This window comes from Salmo salar, chromosome ssa24 (genome assembly GCF_905237065.1).
Source record: "Salmo salar chromosome ssa24, Ssal_v3.1, whole genome shotgun sequence".
Taxonomy (NCBI): domain Eukaryota; kingdom Metazoa; phylum Chordata; class Actinopteri; order Salmoniformes; family Salmonidae; genus Salmo; species Salmo salar.
Window position 1 is genome coordinate 13,828,096 of NC_059465.1, and position 25,625 is coordinate 13,853,720.

General features: G+C 42.7%; 1 protein-coding gene across 1 annotated transcript in view; it reads right to left on the reverse strand.

Annotated features, from left to right (window-relative positions):
- The window catches only part of LOC106585065 (single-stranded DNA-binding protein 2), a 96,666-nt gene that overhangs the window by 24,684 nt on the left and 46,357 nt on the right, over positions 1–25,625 (reverse strand). Inside the window, exons 3-4 of the mRNA XM_014170825.2 lie at positions 24,940–25,001; positions 24,488–24,572 (exon numbers count right to left, since the gene is read on the reverse strand). Of these exons, the coding sequence (XP_014026300.1) occupies positions 24,488–24,572; positions 24,940–25,001 (147 nt within the window). The remainder of the gene's footprint in view (positions 1–24,487; positions 24,573–24,939; positions 25,002–25,625) is intronic.

Below are 25,625 nucleotides of genomic sequence, written 5' to 3' on the forward strand. Positions count from 1 at the left end.
GATATAATACATTTTAGAATAAGGCTGTAGTGTAACAAAATGTGGAAAAAGTCAAGAGGTCTGAATACTTTCCTGAATGCACTGTATGTGCATTCAGAAAGTACTCATACCCCTTGACTTATTCCACATTTTGTTGCCTTACAGCCTGAATTAAAAATGTATTACATGTATTTATTTTCTCACCAATCTACACACAATACCCCATAATGACAAAGTGAAAACATGATTTTAGACATTTTTACAAATGTATTTGGCTGGGCTTTCACGTTCTTGTTCTGAAGCCATTTCAGTGTTGCTTTGACTGTATGCTTGGGGATCATTGTCCTGTTGGAATGTAAATCTTTGCCCCAGTCTAAGGTCATTTGCACTCTGAAGCAGGTTCTCATCAATGATTTGTGCTTTTAGGACAAAGAGCTAAATGTTTGTCTCATCAAACCACAGAATATTTTGCCTTATGCAAACTCCAGGCGTGCTGACATGTGCCTTTTTCTCACGAGTGGTTTCTGTCTGGCCAATCTCCCAAAACGCCCGGATTGGTGAAGTGCTATAGAGATTGTTGTACTTCTGGCAAGTTATCCCATCTCAGCCAAGAAACTGTAGTTCTGTCAGAGTGGTCATTGGGTTCTTGGTCACCTTCCTGACCCATGGTCCTTCTTGCCCGGTTACTCAGTTTGGTCAGACGGACAGCTCTAGGCAGAGTCTGAGTAGTTCCATATTTTTGAATTGGCCACAGGTGGACTCCAATCAAGTTGTAGTGACGTCTCAAGGATGATCAAAGTAAATTGGATTAACCTGAGCTCAATGTCATAGCAAAGGTGTGTGAATACTTGAGAAATTAGATATTTCTGTATTTAATTTTCAATACATTTGCAAAACTTTTGAAAAACTCGTTTTTTTACTTTGTCATTATGGAGGTATTGTGTGTAGATGGGTGAGAAAAATATATGTAATCCCTTTTGAATTCAGGCTGTAACACAAGAAAATGTGGAATAAGTCAAGGGGTAGGAATACTTTCTGAAGGCTCTGTATATACTGTATGTCACAGTTGTGACTAATTGCACTCGTTGTGAACCAAGAGCTCCCACTGGCTAATTGATGATCATGTGATTTCGGATGTGTGTATTTAAATCCCTTTCTTTTCTTGTTCTAGACAGCAGCCCACAGTAGGTGATGCAGTCTGGATGCACGGTGGAGCCTTTGTGCAACTATGTTTGGTGAAAGCAAATGAAGTTTGTGTTGAGTTGTATAATAGAGAAAATGAACACCTGCCTGCTGGACTGCACCAGTTCCTGTGCCCCTTTTTGTTTTCTGTATTGCTTGTATGTTTTTGTTTTTAATTAGCATATTGTTTAAAGTAAAAGTGGAATGGAAATGGAGGAACTGATAAAAGTGAAAGCAAAGTATGAGAACTTAACTGTGGAAATCGATTGATGTTTGGAACTTGACTGCCACGTTTTATTGAGAACCATGCCTTAAAAATGATGGAGTGGCTATGGACACAGTTTCTGTATCCCAATTTGCCCAGGAAAGAAATATGGATATTTCTGTGCAGGATTGTTTTTGTTGTTGTTGTACGTAGCCGAGTGTCCACTCCGCGGCCTACGTAGCTGCTGTGCTCTCCCCATTCCTTCCATCGCATTTGTGTGGTGACTGGGGTAGCCTACAAACTTCATGTTGTACGCAAAACTGTTCGAACTGTCTATTACATTCCATGTCTCAGTAAGCAAGAGCGTGATGTCATGTTCTTTTTTCAGGAGGGGAGTAGGCTACATGCAGCTATTTACATGTTGTACACAAAATACATTATTGATGTGATCGTACAAACTTAGGTTGTCAGTATTGCAAACATAAGCACGTCACAAAGAGGCAGTCTAGCGATTTCATGTTCTTCTTAGCTAATAAGTTACATGCAGCTATTTACTCTCACCACGATATCAGCATATATGGCAAAACTATGGCACCGCTCAGCTGCCTAGAACGTTTGGCTGCCCAACCCTAATTGGCGATTAAATTTTTTTTTTTCTTCATCATCATTGCAAACATTGGCTAAACTGGTCAGGAGGCAGACAGCCAAATAGTGTTCTTTTTCCAGAAACTACGATATGGCAGCAATTATAAAGATTAGCCTACATCCTCACACAAAATGTGTACAATGAGTAGGGACTGCGTCCTGCTTGTACAACTGAGATATACGTTTCAACAGACGGACAGAGAACGTTTTAACCTTCATAATATATATGTTTTGGAATGGTCGGTCAAATCGCAGCAGTTTTTTTTTCTCCAGCTGTTCAGAAATGTGAGGCAGAGAGAGGCTACATCATTATGGTTCAGAAGAGGGTGAGTAAAGCGCGAAACGTGAAGGGAGGGGGAGTGTGAGCAGCAGCTATGTTAGAAAAATGAATATGTGTGTAAAAATAACACATGCGCAGAACGTAATCCGAATCCTTAGCTTTAAGAAAGAGGTTTCCGGAGAGGCGTGGGGGCGAAAACTACGAAGCCACGGCCTAAAAATGCATGTTTAAAACTGTTCCTTTGTGGTCTGCCTCTACTTCACTCTGCCTGCTCAACCCAGATTCCAAACAACTTGTCAATTCTCCACCCTTTGACATATACTGTATCTATCTACTGTACAGTTTTATCAAACTTTTTTTTAAATCTCTATCCTTCTCATTACTTATTCATCTATAGCTATTCATTTCTATATTTTTCTATTAATTCCTATAGTAGCACTGTTCTGTGCACCTGCATTCTTTGTGTGTCTCCAAGTGTGTGTGTGTGTGTGTGTGTGTCAGGGGAGAGTGGTGTTCCTCAGGTGTGTTCCAACACTGGGAGGGAGGAACTCATGTCAGCTGATTACAGACGAGAATAAAGAGACTCGGATAGACGTGAGTGGAATCCCAACACACTGTCGTCTCTGTCTCACTGTCTGGATCACTCTGTCTGACTCAACACTGGCTCAAACAGCCAAACTGTCTCACTCTGCCTTGCTCTTCTTCTATACTACCTAACTCTGTCTCACTCTAACCTGCCTCACCCTGTGTGTGTGTGTGTGTGTGTGTGTGTGTGGGGGGGGGTCTTACTGGTCTCAAGGTCACCATTACCACAGGAAATACAAATGACACAGCACAGGAAGGAACTCACTAACAGCTCCCTCCCTCTCTCCTGTGCCCTCGACCCCCACCTTTCTTCTTCACTCCCTCCATCCTCTCAAATGCCATTAGTCTACTTCCTGAATGAGAGAAGAGGAAATGGAGAAAAGATGCCCCTCTGCATGAAACACACACACAGATGCACATCTGGGTTTGGCGGGTCTGAATTGATTTTGTTGAGGAAAACAACTTGGTGTAAATAAGAGTATCAAGTTACTATTTGGTAATTACTCTGTAGACTAATGGCGTGTGTGGGAACATGCACATGCGTGTGTGTGGTTGGGGCCGTTCCCTAGAACTGTACTGAGAATGGAAACCAGTTGTGGTGGAAACCAAACTAAGCCAGGAGAGAAAAGGCCAGTTGTGCTAGTCTGAGAGATGAGCAAATTCCTTTGCTTTTACCATGCATTATTCACCATGCATTATTCAACGTCTCCCATGGCGACCAGAGACATTTCAGCACGCTTCACTATTCACTCCTGAGCCAGCGCTCACTCACTGCCCAACTCACTTTTCAATTTCAAGGCAGAAAGGTTTATAGGGCGACTGCACTTCCTGATTTGACCTCGTTTTAGATTTGGTTCATTAAGAAATGCTAGTTGTCATGATGACTGAATTGAAACGTGAGTTGGTTTTGGGGTGCGGTTTGATGTGGGTGTCTCTTGTGTTTTCACAGGTGGGAAGAGTTACTTTAATTATTTCGGCCATTAACTTCAGCTGGCTGGTGTGAGACCGTGGCAAAATTGGATTGACTTTGGATAGCCCATCTCCGGGGCTAGTTAAAATTACACAATGTAAATGAGACAATATTTTCATGTAGCACATCATTTAGTTGTCTCAAAGATGTGCTTGCAGAAGCCTAATTACCGTGACTAAACTGTCAGGTGGAATTTGACTGCCTTCATGACTCAAGATCGCCGTTGTGGCGGTAATAAGATATCCGCAACAGCCCTACTCCCATCACTGCCTGAGGCGTCTCTGTGTGTGCGCGTGCCGGTCATGGCTCACAACAACAACACCATCATCCCAGACACCCTGGACCCACTCCAATTCACATACCGCCCCAACAGATCCACAGATGACACAACCTCTATTGAAATCCACACTGCTCTCTCCTACCTGGACCAGAGGAATGCCTATGTGAGAGTGCTGTTCATTGACTACAGCTCAACGTTCAACACCATAATGCCCTCCAAGTTCATCACTAAGTTAAGAACCCTGGGACTAAACACCTCCCTCTGCAACTGGATCCTGGATTTCCTGACGGGCCGATCCCAGGTGGTAAGGGTAGGCAACAACATCTGCCACGCTGATCCTCAACAAGGGGGCCCCTCAGAGGTGTGTGCTCGGCAGGTAGCCTAGTGGTTAGAGCGTTGGGCCAGTAACCGAAAGGATGCTAGATCGAATCCCCGAGCTGACAAGGTAAAAATCTGTTGTTCTGCCCCTGAACAAGGCAGTTAACCCACTGTTCCTAGGCTGTCATTGTAAATAAGAATTTGTTCTTAAAACCTGTTATGGCTAGGGGTTCCGCTAGCGGAACGTTTTGACAACATCCGGTGAAATTGCAGAGCGCGAAATTCCCACAAATTTATTAGAAATATTTAACTTTCATACATTCACACGTGCAATACACCAAATTAAAGCTTAACTTCATGTTAATCTAGCCACCCTGTCAGATTTAAAAAAGGCTTTATGGCGAAAGCAAACCATGCGATTATCTGAGGACAGCACACCATCAAACAAACACATGACAATCATATTTCAACCCGCCAGGCGCGACACAAAACTCAGAAATAACGATATAATTCATGCCTTACCTTTGAAGAACGTCTTCTGTTGGTACTCCAATATGTCCCATAAACATCCAAAATTGTCCTTTTGTTTGATTAATTCCGTCGTTATATCTCCAAAATGTCCATTTATTTGGCGCGTTTGATTCAGAAAAACACCGGTGTCAACTTGCCCAACATGACTACAAAATATCTAATAAGTTACCTGTAAACTTGTTCCAAACATTTCAAACACTTTCCTAATCCAACTTTAGGTATTTTAAAACGTAAATAATCAATCAAATTTAAGACGGGATAAACTGCGTTCAATACCGGACGAAAACAAAGTGAAGCGCATTCCAGGTCGCGCACACCAAAACATTAGAGTGCACTAGGCTGGACCCTCGTTCTGAATAGCCGTACTTCTTAATTTCTCTAAAGAAAAACATCAACCAATTTCTAAAGACTGTTGACATCTAGTGGAAGCAATAGGAACTGCAACCAAGTGCCACAGAAATCCAGGTTCCCATAGAAAACCAATTGAAAACACAGTGAACTCAACAAAAAACAATTCCTGGATGGTTTGTCCTCGGGGTTTCGCCTGCCAAATAAGTACTGTTATACTCACAGACATTATTGTAACAGTTTTATAAACTTTAGAGTGTGTTCTATCCAAATCTACCAATTATATGCATATCCTAGCTTCTGGGCTTGAGTAGCAGGCAGTTTACTTTGAGCACGCTTTTCATCCGGACGTGAAAATACTGCCCCCCTAACTTGCACTCCCTGTTCAGCCACGACTGTGTGGCTAAGCACGACTCCAACACCATCATTAAGTTTGCTGACTACACAAGTGGTAGGCCTGATCACCGAAAACGATGCGACAGCCTATAGGGAGGAGGTCAGAGACAACAATCTCTCCCTCAATGTGAGCAAGACAAAGGAGCTGATCGTGGACTACAGGAAAAGGAGGGCTGAACACGCTCCCGGGGCTGTAGTGGAGTGGGTTGAGAGTTTGAAGTTCCTTTGTGTCCACATCACCAACAAACTATCATGGTCCAAACACACCAAGACAGTCGTGAAGAGGGAGCGACAACGGCTTTTCCCCCTCAGGAGACTGAAAAGATTTGGCATGGGTCCCCAGATCATCAAAAAGTTCTACAGCAGCACCATTGAGTGCATCCTGAACAGTTGCATCACCTCCTGGTATGGCAATCCGACCATAACTCGCTAGTGCTTACGGCCCAGTACATCACTGGCTAGAAACAAATGGCTAGGTGTCCACAAATGGCTAGAAACAAAGTACTTTCTTCTAAAACTTGTTCTGAAAAATTAAGGCTATTCCATGCGAGAAATTGCCAAGAAACTGAAGATATCGTACAACGCTGTGTACTACTCCCTTCACAAAACAGCGCAAACTGGCTCTAACCAGAATAGAAAGAGGAGTGGGAGGCCCCGGTGCACAACTGACGAGTTTCTGAAGAAAATTATTTTTTGTAGCCATTTTGAGCCTGTAATCGAACCCACAAATGCTGATGCTCCAGATACTCAACTAGTCTAAAGAAGGCCAGTTTTATTGCTTATTTAATCAGAACAACAGTTTTCATCTGTGTTAACATAATTGCAAAAGGGTTTTCTAATGATCAATTAGCATTTTAAAATTATAAACTTGGATTAGCTAACACAATGTTCCATTGGAACACAGGAGTGATAGTTGCTGATAATGGGCCTCTGTAAGCCTATGTAGATATTCCATTTTTTTTTAAAACATCCGTTTCCAGCTACAATAGTCATTTACAACATTAACAATATCTACACTGTACCTCTGATCAACTTGATGTTATTTTAATGGACCAAAAATGTTTGCTTTTCTTTCAAAAACAAGAAAATGTCTAAGTGACCCCAAACTTTTGAACGGTAGTTTATATTTAATACATTTTGAATACAGACTAACACAACAAAATGTGGAATAGGTTGAGCAGTATAAATACTTTCTGAAGCCACTGTATCTACCTCAATTACCTCGTACACCTGCACATCGACTAGATATTGTAACCCCAAGTTATTGTTACTCATTGTGTATTTATTATTACTTTTATTATTACGTGCTATTAATTTTCTATTATTTCTCTATTTTCTTTCTCTCTGCATTGTTGAGAAGTAAGCATTTCACTGTTGTTTACGAAGCATGTGACGAATACAATTTGATTTGATTTGTGTATGTGTCCTGTCCTGTGCTATAACAGGCAGTGGGAAACACAAACATGTTGAGATGGAAATAAGAGTTCACATGCTCCTCTCAGATCTCTGCTGTTTAGCCAAAATATCCGGCTCAAACTCAGGAAAGGAGTAAATATTTATCACATTCAGGGTGCACGTCCACACAGACAGACCACAGAGAACCCTTCAGTTAAATAACTTCTCTCTTATCTATCCCGGCATTAGGAAAACAGAGAGAGATGGTCTGGCTGGGTGCATGGGAAATAGGTAGTGAGATTATAACCTCTTACTCTGACTGTGAATCCTAATCAGTCTCTCAATCTACCTCTCACTCTTTTATAGTTCCTTCTTATTCAATTCATCCACCCTCTCTGTCTCTCCCTCTTTTGTTACATTCCCTGTCTCCTCCCCTATCTCTCCTCTCTTCACTAGTATCACACAGGGTGACCACATTTTAAATACCAAAATGCAAGACATTGGGATGATTTTGCGGTACATTCAAAAATGTCCTGCAATATCTGGGACTATTTGGCCAAGGAAACATTTCTGGTTGGTCTCAGGGAATGTAAAAGAGTTAGGAAGGGAGACTTTTAAAACGAGATTAAGTGAAGTAGCATGTTCGTTCCACGTAAATAGTTCCTTTTGCGTCCCTCTTATTTTAAGTAGAAATTGTTCACCAATATTGCACTTTAATATAGACCGCATGGAGAATTCAATAAATCCGATTTTTAATATGAATAAAGGCTTGCTAAAGTGCATTGAACATCTAATAGACAATTCATAGTGAAAAAGCAGGTGAGCTGGTCCTAATCTTTTTGGCCATTTTCTGGTGTTTTATGGCAGAAAACTGAGCGGGTGGAGCATAACACGTACCCATAGATAGACAGGCTAGAAATGTTTTAGCAATATTCTTTTTTTTTTTTTATGAAGCTTGCATTCAATTGCCACTCCCTGCTGCACACAACAAGTTTCCATTCCCCCTGTCACAAGGAGATTTGGAACTTAATAGGCACTTTTCTTATTTAACCTCGAGATGGGAAACATTTAGCTTTTTATGAAGTTGAATATGTGGTCTTTATGACCTTTTTTTATACCAAGTTACACTTCTCAAGAGGCACTGAATTGGTGGAACAACCAATATCAGATCTCAACAATGATTGGAGAAATGTTTAAAGGCCCAGTGCAGTCAAAAACGTGATTACCCTGTGTTTTATATGCACTACATGACCAAAAGGTATGTGGACACCTACTCGTCGAACATCTAATTCCAAAACAATCGGCATTAATATGGAGTTGGTCCCTCCTTTGCTGCTATAACAGCCTTCACTCTTCTGGGAAGGCTTTCCACTAGATGTTGGATTATTGCTGTGGGGACTTGCTTCCATTCAGCCACAAGAGTATTAGTGTGGTTGGGCACTGATGTTGGGCGATTAGGCCTGGCTCACAGTTGGCGTTCCAATTCATCCCAAAGATGTTTGATAGGGTTGAGGTCAGGGCTCTGTGCAGGCCAGTCAAGTTCTTCCACACCGATCTCGACAAACTATTTCTGTATGGACCTCACTTTTTGCACGGGGGAACTGTCATGCTGAAACAGGAAAGGGGCTTCCCCATACTGTTGCCACAAAGTTGGAAGCACAGAATCATCTAGTATGTCATTGTACACTAATTAAAAACATTAAAAACAACCCCAGATCATTATTCCTCCTACACCAAACTTTACACTATGCATTCGGGCAGGTAGGGTTCTCCTGCCATCCGCAAAACCCAGATTCGTCTGTCGGACTACCAGATGTTGAAGCTTGATTCATCACTCCAGAGAACGCATTTCCATTGCTCCAGAGTCTAATGGCGGCTAGCTTTACACCACTCCAGCTGAAGATTGGCATTGCGCATGGTAATCTTAGGCTTGTGTGCTGCTGTTCGGCCATGGAAACCAAATTCACGAAGCTCCCGACAAACATTTATTGTGCTGACGTTGCTTCCAGAGGCAGTTTCGAACTCTGTAGTGAGCGTAGCAACCGAGGACAGACGATTTTTACACGCTACACGCTTCAGGACTTGACAGTCCGGTTCTGTGAGCTTGTGGGGCCTACCTCTTTGCGGTTGAGCCATTATTGCTCCTAGACGTTTCCACTTCACAATAACAGCACTTACAGTTGACTGGGCAGCTCTAGCAGGGCAGAAATTTGACAAACTGATTTGTTGGAAAGGTGGCATCCTATTACGGTGCCATGTTGAAAGTCACTGAGCTCTTCAGTAAGGCCATTCTATTGCCAATGTTTGTCTATGGAGATTACATGGCTGTGCACTCGATTTTATATACCTGTCAGCAACGGGTGTGGCTGAAATAGCGGGATTCACTCATTTGAAAATTGTCCACATACGTTTGTATATATAGTGTACATTTTCCCACTATGAGGTTTGAATAATACTGTGCAATTGTGAAAATGATGATAATGCCTTTTTAGTGTAAGAGCTGTTTGAAAAGACAGCCTGAAAGTTCAGCCTGTTTTGGTGGGATGGAGTTTTGGGCTGCCTGGTGACATCACCAGATTGTACATTTGTTAATAGACCAATAAGAAAGAGTTCCAAACCTTTCTGCCAATAACAGCTAGTTTTCAGTTTTCCCCTCCCCACTCAGACCACTCCCAGACAGTTCTAGAAAAATGTTTTGCTTGAGAAATTGCATTTAGACTGAAAACAATCAATCACAGTCAGGTACTTAATTGTTACCCAGAAATAATTTGACATCGAGATAAAAAATGGCTGCATTGAGCCTTTAACATCACCAGTACCACATCCTTACGATATACATTGAGTGCACAAAATATTAGGAACACCTTCTTAATATTGGATTGCACCCCTTTTAGTCCTCAGAACAGCCTCAATTCATCGGGGAATGGACTCTACAAGGTGTCGAATGTGTTCCACAGGGATGCTGGCCCATGTTGACTCCAATGCTTCCCAGAGTTGTGTCAAGTTGGCTGGATGTCCTTTAGGTGGTGGACCATACATGATACACACAGGAAAATGTTGAGTATGAAAAACCCAGCAGCATTGCAGTTCTTGACCCACTCAAACCGGTCCACCTGGCACCTAGTACCATACCCCGGCACTTAAATCTTTTGTCTTGCCCATTCACCCTCTGAATGGCACATAGACATGGAGCAGGTGTTCCTAATGTTTTGTACACTCAGTGTATATCTTGTCATAAGCGTAACGTGACTGCTAAAGAGACCGGTTGGAATGTCAATTCTCATCAAATGAATATGAAGTCTGACTGAAATAAATAAATAAATAAATACAAAATATTAATAAAAAGTGTTAATTTTTTATTAAATGCAGGACTGTCCTGCACAATCCGGGACATGTGGTCACCTTAGTCACACTGCTCTCAGCACAATAACCCAAACAGCCCCTGTACTGTTCCATCACAGGACAATGTTGATATACTGTACCTGTACTGTACCTGCTCTCTCACTCAGGTAATTGAAGGTGGGTCTACAGCAGCATCAGCAGTAGCTAGGACCCTAACTGACTGCATTCCTTTTATCACTGATGTCATTATCAGCCATCGTAAACATCTCTCAGCCATAAAGCCATAGCAGTATAACACACACACACACACACACACACACACACACACACACACACACACACACACACACACCATATAATACGAGAGGTAGGTCTGTGGGCAGATACTGCGTCAGATACACCCATCCAGAGATTTATTTGAGTGTAAATGATAGCCACAAAGGGCTAGGAGCTGCACTGAACTGCACTACTCTTCCACAATCTGACCTGGTCTTCCAACGCAAAGAGGAGATAAGAGATTTAGACTGAGCACAGAGGGGAAGAGATTAAAGTCCTAGTGAGGTGGAGTCAATATAAAATATTTTCAGATGGATGAAAGACACAGTACCACAGAATCCACCCAGGACAATGATACAGTGCATTCGGAAAGTATTCAGATCCCTTCACTTTTTCCACATTTTGTTACGTTACAGCCTTATTCTGAAATGGATTAGGTAAATGTTTTTCCTCATCAATCTACACACAATACCCCATAACGACAAAGCGAAAACAGGTTTTCAGAAATACCTTATTTACAAAAGTATTCAGACACTTTCCTATGAGACTCGAAATTGAGCTCAGGTGCATACTGTTTCCATTGATCATCCTTGAGATGTTTCTACAACTTGGAGTACACCTGCGGTAAATTCAATTGATTGGACATTACTTGGAAAGGCCTGTCTATATTTTTATTTATTGTTATTTAACCTTTATTTTACTAGGCAAGTCCGTTAAGAACCCCGGCCAACTCCTAACCAGGACGACGCTGGGCCAGTTGTGCGCCGCCCTATGGGACTCCCGATCATGGCCGGTTGTGATACAGCCCGGGATCGAACCCAGGTCTGTAGTGACGCCTCTAGCACTGCGATGCAGTGCCTTAGACCGCTGTGCCACTCGGGAGCCCCCAAATAAGGTCCTCCACGAGGACAGCCCTCGTGGAGTTTGCCAAAAGGCACCTAAAGGACTCTCAGAATATGACAAAGAAGATTATCTGGCATGATTAAACCAAGATTGAACTCCTTGGCCTGAATGCCAAGCGTCACATCTGGAGGAAACCAGGCACCGCTCAACACCTGGCCAATGCTATCTCTACGGTGAAGCATGGTGGTGGCAGCATCATGATGTGGGGATGTTTTTCAACGGCAGGGACTGGGAGACTAGTCAGGATCGAGGGAAAGATGAACGGAGCAAAGTATAGAGAGATCCTTGATGAAAACCTGTTCCAGAGCGCTCAGGACCTCAAACTGGGGCGAAGATTCACCTTCCAACAGGACAATGACCTTAAGCACACAGCCAAGACAACGCAGGAGTGGCTTCGGGACAAGTCTCTGAATGTCCTTGAGTGGCCCAGCCAGAGCTCGGACTTGAAAACAATCGGACATCTCTGGAAAGACCTGAAAATAGTTGTGCAGCAACGCTCCCCATCCAACCTGACAGAGCTTGAGAGGATCTGCAGAGAAGAATGGGAGAAAGCTGCCAAAGCTGCTTCAACAGTATACTGAGTAAAGGGTCTGAATACTTCTGTAAATGTAATTTTTCTATTTTTTACTTGTAATACATTTGCAAACAATTCTAAAAACCTGGTTTGCTTTGTCATTATGGGGTATTGTGTGTACAGTCGTGGCCAAAAGTTGAGAACGACACAAATATTAATTTTCACAAAGTTTGCTGCTTCAGTGTCTTTAAATATTTTTGTCAGATGTTACTATGGAATACTGAAGTATAATTACAAGCATTTCATAAGTGTCAAAGGCTTTTATTGACAATTACATGAAGTTGATGCAAAGAGTCAATATTGGCAGTGTTGACCCTTCTTTTTCAAGACCTCTGCAATCCGCCCTGGCATGCTGTCAATTAACTTCTGGACCACATCCTGACTGATGGCAGCCCATTCTTGCATAATCAATGCTTGGAGTTTGTCAGAATTTGTGGGTTTTTGTTTGTCCACCTGCCTCTTGAGGATTGACCACAAGTTCTCAATGGGATTAAGGTCTGGGGAGTTTCCTGACCCAAAATATCGATGTTTTGTTCCCCGAGCCACTTAGTTATCACTTTTGCCTTATGGCAAGGTGCTCCATCATGCTGGAAAAGGCATTGTTCGTCACCAAACTGTTCCTGGATGGTTGGGAGAAGTTGCTCTCGGAGGATGTGTTGGTTCCATTCTTTATACATGGCTGTGTTCTTAGGCAAAATTGTGAGTGAGCCCACTCCCTTGGCTGAGAAGCAACCCCACACATGAATGGTCTCAGGAGGCTTTACTGTTGGCATGACACAGGACTGATGGTAGCGCTCACCTTGTCTTCTCTGGACAAACTTCTTTCCGGATGCCCCAAACAATCGGAAAGGGGATTCATCAGAGAAAATGACTTTACCCCAGTCCTCAGTTGTCCAATCCCTGTACCTTTTGCAGAATATCAGTCTGTCCCTGATGTTTTTCCTGGAGAGAAGTGGCTTCTTTGCTGCCCTTCATGACACCAGGCCATCCTCCAAAAGTCTTCACTGTGCGTTCACTGTGCGTGCAGATGCACTCACACCTGCCGGCTGCCATTCCTGAGCAAGCTCTGTACTAGTGGTGCCCCGATCCCGCAGCTGAATCAACTTTAGGAGACGGTCCTGGCGCTCGCTGGACTTTCTTGGGCGCCCTGAAGCCTTCTTCACAACAATTGAACCACTCTCCTTGAAGTTCTTGATGATCCGATAAATGGTTGATTTAGGTGCAATCTTACTGGCAGCAATATCCTTGCCTGTGAAGCCCTTTTTGTGCAAAGCAATGATGACGGCACGTGTTTCCTTGCAGGTAACCATGGTTGACAGAGGAAGAACAATGATTCCAAGCACCACCCTCCTTTTGAAGCTTCTAGTCTGTTATTCGAACTTAATCAGCATGACAGAGTGATCTCCAGCCTTGTCCTCGTCAACACTCACACCTGTGTTAACGAGAGAATTACTGACATGATGTCAGCTGGTCCTTTTGTGGCAGGGTTGAAATGCAGTGGAAATGTTTTTTGGTGATTCAGGTCATTTGCATAGCAAAGAGGGACTTTGCAATTAATTGCAATTCAACTGATCACTCTTCATAACATTGGAGTATATGCAAATTGCCATCATACAAACTGAGGCAGCAGACTGTGAAAATTAATATTTGTGTCATTCTCAAAACTTTTGGCCACGACTGTAGATTGATGAGAAAAAAAATAACAATTTAATCCATTTTAGAATAAGGCTGTAACGTAACAAAATGTGGAAAAAGTGAAGGGGTCTGAATAGCTTCCGAATGCACTGTATATGGATTCATTTTGTATCAGGGGAAAGTAGATACTGATAATCAGAGACTGTTATGGTGAGATATGGCCGTCAGTCTACTACACCATCACAGCCACTTTGGGTCACAGATATAACCTACCACCAATGCCACCAGGGAGGCCCTTCCCCATACCTCTTTCCTGCTCATGTCCTCCCCCCTGCCCTAAGTCCTCACCCCAGCCTACCCCTGCCCATGTACTCCCCTCCTCCCATGGCCCTGTCCACTCCCCTGACCTCAGTCCTCAGCCCAACCCATCTCTGCCCCTGTCCTCCCCACTGCCCTCACCCTCACCCCAGCCCACCACTGAGCAGCTGAGTGCAAACACGCCTCGCTGACATGTCCAAACACGCGTGTGACATGACACAGCAGCGGAAAACACACTCCTGGGGACTGCTAGACTACAAGCATGATAGTGCAAGAGACCACAGAGGGAGATGGAGAGAGCGAGAAGAGAGAGCGAGAGAGAGAGAGAGAGAGAGAGAGGAAGAAAGAGAGGGAGGAGGAGGGAAAGAGAGAGGGAGACGGGGAAAGAGGGAGAGAGATGAGAGAGGTGACTTATCTGAAGATAGTCAGCTTATTGTAACAATGTCTATCTGTTAGAGTGGGTGAAAGACAGACGGAGAGAAAACAGTAAGCAAGCAAAAAGTAGTTATTGTAGAGAAAAGTTATAGTTTAACATGATATGAAATTCATAAAGTTGTAGACAATGGTTTACAAATCAGTTGCTAACACACAAGCTATCAGCTCTTCAGGTGACATCTCTCTGCTATGGTCTGAACTGTTCTCAATGTTAGCACGACTGTCACAAGACAATCACATTCTCATTTGCATTCTTACTAAACTGGTAAAAACAGCCCCATATCTGCTCCCCCACCATCAACAAATCTCTCTCTCTCTCTCTCCTGTGAGTCACCCTCACACTGCTCCTCAGCTCGGCTTAAAAACAGGAGAGTCGAGGAGACTGGAGGAGAGAAGGGCTCTGTTGCCTGGAAACAGACTGGGGGTCCCTTCGATCCCCCACACAACCATCTCCTCCACCCCCCATTGGTCCACCAATCAGCTTGGCACCCACAATGCGCTGAGCCAGGAGATCCAAGAGAGTATGTCCTGGTAATGTGCGTATGTGATAAATACAAAATGTATACACACAACCACACATTGATCCTGCTCAGAAAAATATATGTAAAAGCAGCTTAATAGAATCAAATGTTACAAACCGAAAGAATCTCTAGGTTTATGTATACCGTGTGCACACAGTGTGTGTGCGTGCTTGCAGTGTGTGTGCATGTATACAGGTAACTGCCAAAATAATGGAAACACGAGTAAACGAGGGATACAAAGTATATTGAAAGCAGGTGCTTCCACACAGGTGTGGTTCCGGCGTTAATTAAGCAATTAACATCCCGTCATGTATAAAAATGCGTTGCGGGCCTTTATTTTGGCTACCATGACAATACCCCCATCCACAGGGCACGAGTCGTCACTGAATGGTTTGACGAGCATGAAAATGATGTAAACCATATGCCAAGGCCGTCTCAGCCACCATATCTCAACCCAATAGAAAAATTATGGGAGATTCAGGAGCGACACCTGAGACAGTGTTTTCCCCCACCATCAACAAAACCAAATTGTACACGCGTACACATGCATACACACACTCGCATTCAAACGCGCACACACACACACCCATATAAATAGTGCCACACATGCACACAAACGCATAACTAGGCCTTGCTGTTTTGATTTTTGTTGTCCTTGATGTCTTTTGTTTTTACATTGTTGTTTTTTGCTGTTTTCCTTTATTTTTGTATTTTCTTCTCTTTTGTTCTGTTTGTTGGTTGTTGGTACACTGGGTCGGTGGTGGGTTTTGGTTGGGTTGAAGGGGGACGGTGGCTTGGGTGGGGTGGGGGGTCTTGGATGGTTGATGGCCTGACGGTTGGGAGCTTGGGGCGGTGGCCGAGAGGTTGCTGGTTCGGGTCCCCGTTTCGCCTGGGTGGAGGTTCTGTCCTTGTGCCCTTGGGTGGGGTGCTTGACCCTTTTTTCTCCTGTGGGTCCCTCTGGATGGGAGTGTCTGCTAGATGACTGAATGTAATGTAAATGTTGAGCGTCTTCACTGCAGGTAGATTGCATGTTTTAAAATTCAATAATAAAAAAAACAATAATAATAATAATAAAAAATGAAAACAAATTGTGGAATTTCTTGTGAAAGAATGGTGTCACATCCCTCCAATAGAGTTCCAGACGATATATCTATGCCAAGGCGCACTGAAGGTGTTCTGGCTTGTGGTGGCCCATCGCCCTATTAAAACACATTAACTTGTTGTTTCCTTTATTGTGGCAGTTACTTGTATGTGTGTGTTCTTTCTAAATACATTGTGTCCTGGTAAGTACCCTGTGATGTCATGATTGGGGAATGTAATAAGGTGATGAGGCCATCACAGCCACAGAAATGCACTCTGGTAGGCTTGTACTAACAGGCAGGAAAATGCAGGCACACACACAGACATTGAGAGTCATTGGAGTGATTCCTCACGAAACCCAGACATAAAAATACTATTATTTGAGGGATTTTCACAAAATGTCATTCATAAAATAAGCATTTGAAGGAAGGATTGTTGACATATACTCTACATTTTTATCTAAAAGCATTATTGAGAAATAATTGCCTCCTTTAAGACTCCATAGGGTTTCATCTGTAGGTGTTACAAAGCAAACATTGGTGTCATATGAAGCTTTACTGCTTAGTCTGTAATATGAGTAGTATTTTGGATTTCAATAACTTTTTGTTTACTTACATTTATGAATATTGAAAAATATGAACATGAATATTGACTTTTATATTTGGCTAATGTTTCCATATATTGTTGAACATAATATATTATATCGGAATATACATGTTCCAGAGTGGGATCTCTGCCAGTTTTAGAGTTATGATCCAATTTGTAAGCATTACCAACAGAGTGAATGTGAAAATGGATTCAAAATGGTTGCCATCTACTGGTGATTTGCAGGATGTGCAATGATATAAGTAAAAGAAAGGCTGTGATTGGTTACTGTACATTGCCTACTATACCAATTTCTCAAAAAACGGGCAATAACTTTAAAACTAGCTGAGATCCCACTTTGGAACTTTGATATTCCTGTAGTGTATTTTATGTTCAATATTCATGTGTATATTTGTCAATACATATATATATATATATATATTTTTTTTTTGTATTGAAATCAAAATACTACTCATATTACAGAGCAAACGGTAAAGCTTCATATGACATAAATCTTTGCTTAAAGGAGGCCTGAGTAAGGCCAAAACATCATAAATATGTCAACTTTAAGAAATGATTTCTCAATTATGCTTTTAGAAACAAATGTCAAATATATGTCAACAATCATTTCTCCAAAGGCCTATTCTATGGATTACATTTCATGAAAATCCCCAAAATCATGGTATTTTTTTTGTCTGGGTTTCATGAGGAATGACTCATTGACTGTTTGCTAGTGGGTGGAGTGTGGAGAGTAGTGTCACTGTGTGTGTGTGTGTGTGTGTGTGTGTGTGTGTGTGTGTGTGTGTGTGTGTGTGTGTGTGTGTGTGTGTGTGTGTGTGTGTGTGTGTGTGTGTGTGTGTGTGTGTGTGTGTGTGTGTGTGTGCGCGCGTGTGTGCGCGCGTGTGTTTGTGTACGTAGGGGACAGGGTCATATCAGGACAAGGGTGTTTCCAGTTAAACAGAGCAGTCCCTTGTGTTCAGCTACCACACCCTACTTTCCCTGGATCCCTGGCAGAGGCCCCCAAAAATACCTGTCTGTGTGTGCATGCATGGGTGTAGGGGCGGCATGGGGGAGAGTGTGTAGAGATAGGAGGTGGAGGGGGGGTAGAAAGGGGGTGTGGGGCTTGAGCAGGTATTGGAGTTGGTTGAATATGTATGCATGTGTGTGTATGTATCATTCCTGGCCCGTGTGTCTGTCTATGCATGAGTAAATTAGTGTGTCTGTATGTGTGAGTTCTTGTACTTCGAGAGAGATCGCTTCGTCAGAGGAGGTTGCCTTGTGCTTGATCTGCTCTCCTCCCTAACAGCACAGTGTCAGAGCTAACATCCCCCCAGTGATTAAAAAAAAAATGTCTTTAATTTAACTAGGCAAGTTAGTTAAGAACAAATTCTTATTTACAATGACGGCCTACCCCGGCCAAACCCGGAAGACGCTGGGCCAATTGTGCACCACCCTATGAGACTCCCAATCACGGCCGGATGTGATACAGCATGGATTCAAACCAGGGACTGTAGTGACGCCTCTTGCACTGAGACGCAGTGCCTTAGACCGCTGCGCCACTCGGGAGCCTGCTTGATACCACAGGCAGGTTCCCCACCGCACCGCAGCGCCTATCCTAGCAGCCTGAAGCCTGATTGGCAGTACAGACTAAAGGGAGAAAAGCTTAGAATGGATATGACTTTTTCGTAGCAGTTAAGAGAATTTACACAGCAGGTTAGGATAATTAACGTATAAGGTTAGGAGACTTAGGTTAAGGTTAGTAAAAGGGTTAGCTAACATGCTCTCCTAACCTGCTACGAAAAGTCCCTTCCTGTCTAAGCTGTACTCCTTCTAGTTACAACCCTGATTGGCACTTGCTCTTGTCTGACTGAGAAACAGCCTTTCATGCTGGATGAGCACTCTGTTCACACAAACACACATTATTATGACTTTTATTATTATGTGTTTTACTTTTCTATTATTTCTCTATTTTCTTTCTATCTGCATTGTTGGGAAAGTCCCGTAAGCAAGGATTTCACTGTTAGTCTACACCTGTTGTTTAAGGAAGCATGTGACGAATCAAATTTGATTTGATTTGACATACACACACAGTTGAATTTATAAAGCACACGCACAATAACAACCAACAGCTGAGGAACTCTTTACAGTGAGGGAAAAAAGTATTTGAAAAAGTATCCCTCATTAAAATGCAAATTAATTTATAACATTTTTGACATGCGTTTTTCTGGATTTTTTTGTTGTTATCCTGTCTCTCACTGTTCAAATAAACCTACCACTAAAATTATAGACTGATCATTTCTTTGTCAGTGGGCAAATGTACAAAATCAGCAGGGGATCAAATACTTTTTTCCCTCTCTGTATATTGTACATACATCCTCACACACATACACCAACATATATACACACACACGCATAGCCTTTGTAAAATATGCAATTCTTCAATAAGAAAACCAGTGATTAAATGTCAGTTTCTACCCAAAGTTGTGTGTGTGTGTGTGTGTGTGTGTGTGTGTGTGTGTGTGTGTGTGTGTGTGTGTGTGTGTGTGTGTGTGTGTGTGGTGGGGGCTTTGTTAACATGCTTGAGTTGCTTTTACAGGTCTTACAAGCAATTTCATGCTGGCATGATTCTCTTTCCATCCTGTTTAATTTGCTCATGTTTGTGTTCAACTCCCTGTGATCACAAAGAAATTAGTTCTGATAATAGTGTGATATCAATAAAGCAGAACAAGAATAGACCATTGTTTCAAAAAGGTAGGGGGATTAACTTGATAATAAATGGGATAGAAGTCAGCTAGATGAGTGGTGCCAATAAGAGCTGGACAAGGAGGCAGGATTAGCTGGCAAGAAGTAGGGTAGAGTTTACTGGTGTCTACATAGCCTGGCCTGGCTTGCTAGGCTTATAGTGGTACTCTGTGTAATGGAGATTGGAGACACAGCTACAAACGAGACTAGTACTTATCATGGCTCTAAAAAGAGCTGGATTAAATGTTAGAAAATGGGTCAGAAACTAGAGGGGTGAGTGATGCTACATGGTTCTCTTTACAGGCCCAATCCAGAGATCAAACTAATGGCGTATGACTGTTGTGGACCTGTTATGAAAGAACATTGGCACAGAATTATAGTGTCACCACATAACACTGAGAATCATCCTGCTTCTTTGTTACCTTCCAACCTCTCATAGAATCGTCAGGAACAATCTGATTGACCTGCATGGATCGAAGTCTTGAGAGCAAGGTTATTATAGTAAACGAAAACATAACAGTGAATTCAGCTTACTGCAGTGGCCTGCCCAGTCACCAGATCTCAATCCAACTGAGCATCTGTGGGAGGAGATGGAACGATTTAGAGATCCACTCCCAGCCAACTTGACACAACTGTTGGAAGCATTGGAGTCAAAATGGGCCAGAAACCCAGTGGAACGCTTTCGACACCTTGTAAAGTCCATGCCCTGTCGAACTGAGGCTGTTCTGAGGGCATAACGGGGAGCAACTAAATATTAGGAAGGTGTTCCTAATGTTTTGTACACTCTGTGAAAGTTGGCATTCCAGCAACTTTGAGAAAAAAAACTGTTATATCATCATTGTTCCTGTTGTTCACACGCGTATCTGCCCTGTCATTGGCTAGAATGTCCCCTCCTGATCCTGCCCTCTCCTGCCTGCCTTCTGCCTTTCTGGACATTTATTCCCATTGTTAGAGCGGTCAGTCCAGTATCTTGTCAATATATAGATAATCTGATCACTATCACTAGCTAACAGGGGAAAAAATAGCTACATAGCTAACTTGATTCTTACATGTACTACTAAAGTTAAAAAGCATTGGATTGGTGTAAACATGGGCGAGAGAAGTTTCCTTCATCCTTATTTTTGCTCTAGTCTCAGCGCTATTCTTTTTAAATCCAAGTCACAATGAGACTGACTTAATAATTTAAATTTAACCCATCACATTATGTATTACTGCCCCCCAGTTGAAAGTAGTGACATCCCAAAAAACTATACAACATCAATGACTCCTAGCCTTCCACGCATGCTTTCCACCCCGAACACTAAAAGTGAACATAAAAATATAAAAACTAAATAGAAATAGTTTTATACAACTAAAAATAAATCGAAACGAGCAAATACGTTGTCAAAACGAACTGAAACTAAATTTGAAATAAAAATCCAATAAAATCCCAAAACTATTATAACCTTGTTTGAAAGACAGAAAAGCAATATTCTGTGAGTTAGCTTCTAATTGGTCCATTTCCGAGCTGATCGAAATAATGTAAAAATAGCTTGTTTTGATGACTCCGTGTCCCTCCTCGAATGAAATTTGCTCATTTAGCATGGAGAAGGCAATTTAAAAAGCACTTAGCAGAACTGTAAACGTTGTTTCCCTGGCTGAAACACCCAGACTGAAGATGAAATCAATACAGCAGGACTCTTCACTTCATTCATCACTCTTTTTTCCCTCACTTTTCCCTGGAGTTCCTGGAATACCGGCTCACGTCAGACACATAATGTATACACTCACACACACAGTTGCGCATGCAAGCACACACGCACACCACACACAAAGTACACACACAGACACACAGATAATACAATAGTATAGTAATACAGATGGAGACCAAAGCCTTGACACCATGGAATGAGCTGAGCACAGGAAGTATCTTCAAAGAACTGACTCAACTCTCTATCCATCTATCTCCCGAACAGTAATTAGCTATCTGAAAAGAATTACCACAAATATGCTTGATTACATCTTCATCAGCCTCAAAGTCAGACGATTGAAACAAATGATGATCCGCATCAAATCAAGGTGTTTTCCTTTTTCAATAACGCCGACCATAATGGTCTCCCTATCTCTGTTAATTGAGCTGTGTAAAGTAGCTACAGTATCTGTGTGGTAGATTGGATCTCACAATCACCGTTAATTGAAAGTGACCCTGGCTAATTACAACCCACAGATTACATCCAGAAGAAGAACATGGACAAATTTGTGCCATTTATTTTGCTCACCACATGCCTGCCTGTACTTAATTGATGCATTTACCGAAAGTAATAGAAGAAGCTGAAATTGTGGAGTTTTCGAAAGATTCATTGTTGCCAGTAATTGTTTCTCTCTATGAAGTTATGTAGTTAGACTGTGTGTGGTGTTGTTACCAGTAAGATTTAGAGGAGGCAGGATGAAGAGGGAATAGGCAAGATGAGATTCCTCTCTTCCTTCTATTCCTTCCCTCTTTCTGTGACTCAGATTCATGCTGCCTCTGTCCAGCCCCCCCTCTCCATCTCTCTTTCCATCTCTCTCTCTCCCACTTTCTCTCTTCATAGCTCTCTCCCTTTCCATCCCCCACTCTCCCCCTTGTTCTTTCGACCCTCATTGTCTCTCCCTCACCCTCCAATTTCCATTCCTCACTCTCTCACTCCCCCCACCCCACCCTTCTCTCTCTCAGGGCTCAGAGGTCGGGCCGCCCTCCGGCGCTCCTCTCCCCAGAGCCAGGATGACATCATCACAGCGCTGCTGCTTCGTTTCCCAGGAGCCTATTCATCACACATCATCACCAGAATCAGCATCATCTTCCTGCACACACAAATACACGCACACCTCTTCCACACACTGTGCACCGTGCCCCCACCTCCCCATCTGCCTCCAACTACACTGAGAGGGGGTCTGTGGGGGGAGTAGTTGCCCACTAGGCCTGCAGCGAGAGAGAGAGAGGAGAAAGCAAAAAGCTACGACCTGTGCACTCTCAACAATGCATCTCAATAAACCAAGCCACACAAAATCTGATGAGTCAGACTGGCTCCAGAGAAAGAACAACAACTTCAAAAAGCAGGAGACCCCTCCACCTCCCTCGGGCGAGAGAGAGAAAAGACAAAGGAAGTGTTTATACACATCCCAGCTCAGGCTCTGGACATGCTTACATGACTTTCCCTTTTTACGACCGAGAGTCCTCTGTTCTTTTGACCAATTGATTGGTCAACATTTTTAAATGTAAAATCAACTATCAACTATATGTAGGCTACTTTGCCTTATGCTTTAAGAACTGCAAATAAAACCAGAAGAAAAAAACCTGTTCCCGTCCTGACCCTCCTCCTCCTCCCGCTGCTGCTGGCCTTGGCAGATTCTGCCGTTATGCTCCTGAAGTTGCCGGTAATAGGCCACACCAGCGGTCGGCAACCTTTTCCATTTGGAGTGCCAAGTTATCGTACCTTTCCTACTGATCTGCGTGCCAGTTATGATTTTCATATGCACATTTTCGTGGAATAGTTTCATTTAATTTATAATAAAGTTGTCATATCTCAAAATCAATGTCCTGTGGTTAATCCATCTAAATGAAAATGATAGAAATGTAAAAGTAACTTCTATTGCCATTGCCAATATGTAAAAATAGCCTACATAAAGCCAATAAATAAAAACATTGCAGCCAGCCAGGTAGAAAACATCCTGATAAAAATACATATTCAATAAATCCCATTGGCTATGCATGGTCTGTCTGAAACTAACTTGAAACATTGTATCAACTATTAAGTTGGGTCCTGCCTGAAGCTGGTGCAAGCAAACTTGCAACATTGTATAAAATATTCTGGGCCCTCAGTTTCCTGCACCAGTGAGCTCCACACAGACCAACACAGCTGTAGGCTATTTGCGCAAAGATAAGAAGTAATCAGGTAGCCTTTTTTTTAATGACATTTCCATCATCAGAGCATAACATTTTTTCCCCTTTCATGCTGACTGGTTGTGGAAAGGGAGAGAGTTGGAAATATTTTTCAAATAGGCTACGTTAATGAACTATTGTCATTCTCAATGGATGTAAAAACAGACTTGGTTAACTTGCTTTTCGAAGCGAAGAAAAAATTGCTGTGAGAAGTTCCACAGCAGTTCCACAGTTTCACAGGCTCCTGAGTGGCGCAGCGGTCTAAGGCACTCAGTGTTAGAGGTGTCACTACAGACCCTGGTTCAATTCCAGGCTGTATCACAACTGGCTGTGATTTGCAGTCCCATAGGGTGGTGCACAATTGGCCCAGCGTCGTCCGGGTTAGGGTTTGGCTGGGATAGGCTGTCATTGTAAATAAGAATTTGTTCTTAACTGACTTGCTTAGTTAAATAAAGTTTATATATATATTTTTTTTTATATATATATATATTTTTTTTAAAGTAATGGTGAGTTAAGACAATCAGAAATAGTATCAGATCCCCAAATGGGCACATTTATGAGCCTACATTGGCACGCAGGCCAGGAAGCCTAGGCCTACTTCTATGCGTAACCAGGTGCGTGTTCCTACTCAAGATTGACAGGAGTGCTCCAAACAAAAGTTTAGCATAGGTTGTGCACTCTGCAAACAACGTGTCCACTCCTAAAATGACAACGGTAAGACTGTAATAATAATATATTAAATGCATTAACATATATGACCGTAACCAAACAAACATTGTAGAAATTATGGGAGTTAACGGTAAATGTACTACTGGTGATACTAGTGTACCATCCCCGTGGCCTCCACAATGGATTAGTCCACTCAGAGAGGCTTGAATCAGACAGGTGTCTAACCCACTACCAGGTAGCCTACATCAAGCCGCTAAACTCCTATACATTGTACATCTATTGAAAAAAACTGGCAGAACACTGGTTAGCACCAGTGTAAGGCAGCAGTAGGTACCAGTGTGGGGCAGCAGTGGTTGAGGACGGGATGAGGTAATGTAATGTTGATGGTGACTCACATAGTCATGGAAGGCCTTGGCCTCACTGGAGTGCTCACATGTTTCTCTCCTCTCCGGGGCTGCACAGTACAGGTCCCAGAACACACTGCAGCACAGGGAAGGCAGGGGAAGTTAGATACATAAGAGGTTCTGAACAAACAAAAATAACAATATCTTTATCATTAGCAATGTTATCATTCGGATTATTCCAGAATGTTACCAGGGCCCGTATTCACAAAGCATCTCAGAGTAGGAGTAGAATAGCCAGGTCCCCCTGTCCATTCATTATAATCTAAATGGGAAAACTGATTCCAGATCAGCACTCCTACTCTGAGAAGTTTTTTTAATACGGGCCCAGTAAGGTCGATTGATAAGTCATTGTCATTCAAAACAAGTTATAATAGAGAAGAGAGGAGGATGAAGATAAAGGAGAGGGTGAGGGAACGGAGTGAAGGATGTAGAACTGTACTCACCACCACCAAGAGTGGAGGAACCCTGGGGGCTCTCCTAATGTGATGTTCTTCTCCCATCGGATCTACCCAAGAGACAGACAGACAGACAGACAGACAGACAGACAGACAGACAGACAGACAGACAGACAGACAGACAGACAGACAGACAGACAGACAGACAGACAGACAGACAGACAGACAGACAGACAGACAGACAGACAGACAGACAGACAGACAGACAGACAGGTTTCAAAGGTATATAATGTGTCGGGTGTAGACCCCATTGTACTGCAACTGAAGTCCTCAAGTGTGTGTGTGTGTGTGTGTGTGTGTGTGTGTGTGTGTGTGTGTGTGTGTGTGTGTGTGTGTGTGTGTGTTGTGTACTATAAACCTGACAGAGCCCATTGTTAGTTGTGGGGCTGTTCTTAAGGACATGTACCAACCTGAGAGGCCAATCTGTCCTTTGTACAGGACACACACTGTGAACCCTGAAACACTCCTGTGTTTGCTTTGCCCCATCACTATCTTTCTTTCCTTTCTTTCGCTCGGTCTCTCTCTCTCTCTCCCTCTCTCGCTCTCAAACCTTAGCATGCCATCTCCTGTGCCTCCACACAAGGTCAATGCAAGCAGTAACATCATCCTCTGGAGTAAACCTGATTTATGGACACACACACACACACACACAGGAAAGCATGCACACTTGCGAG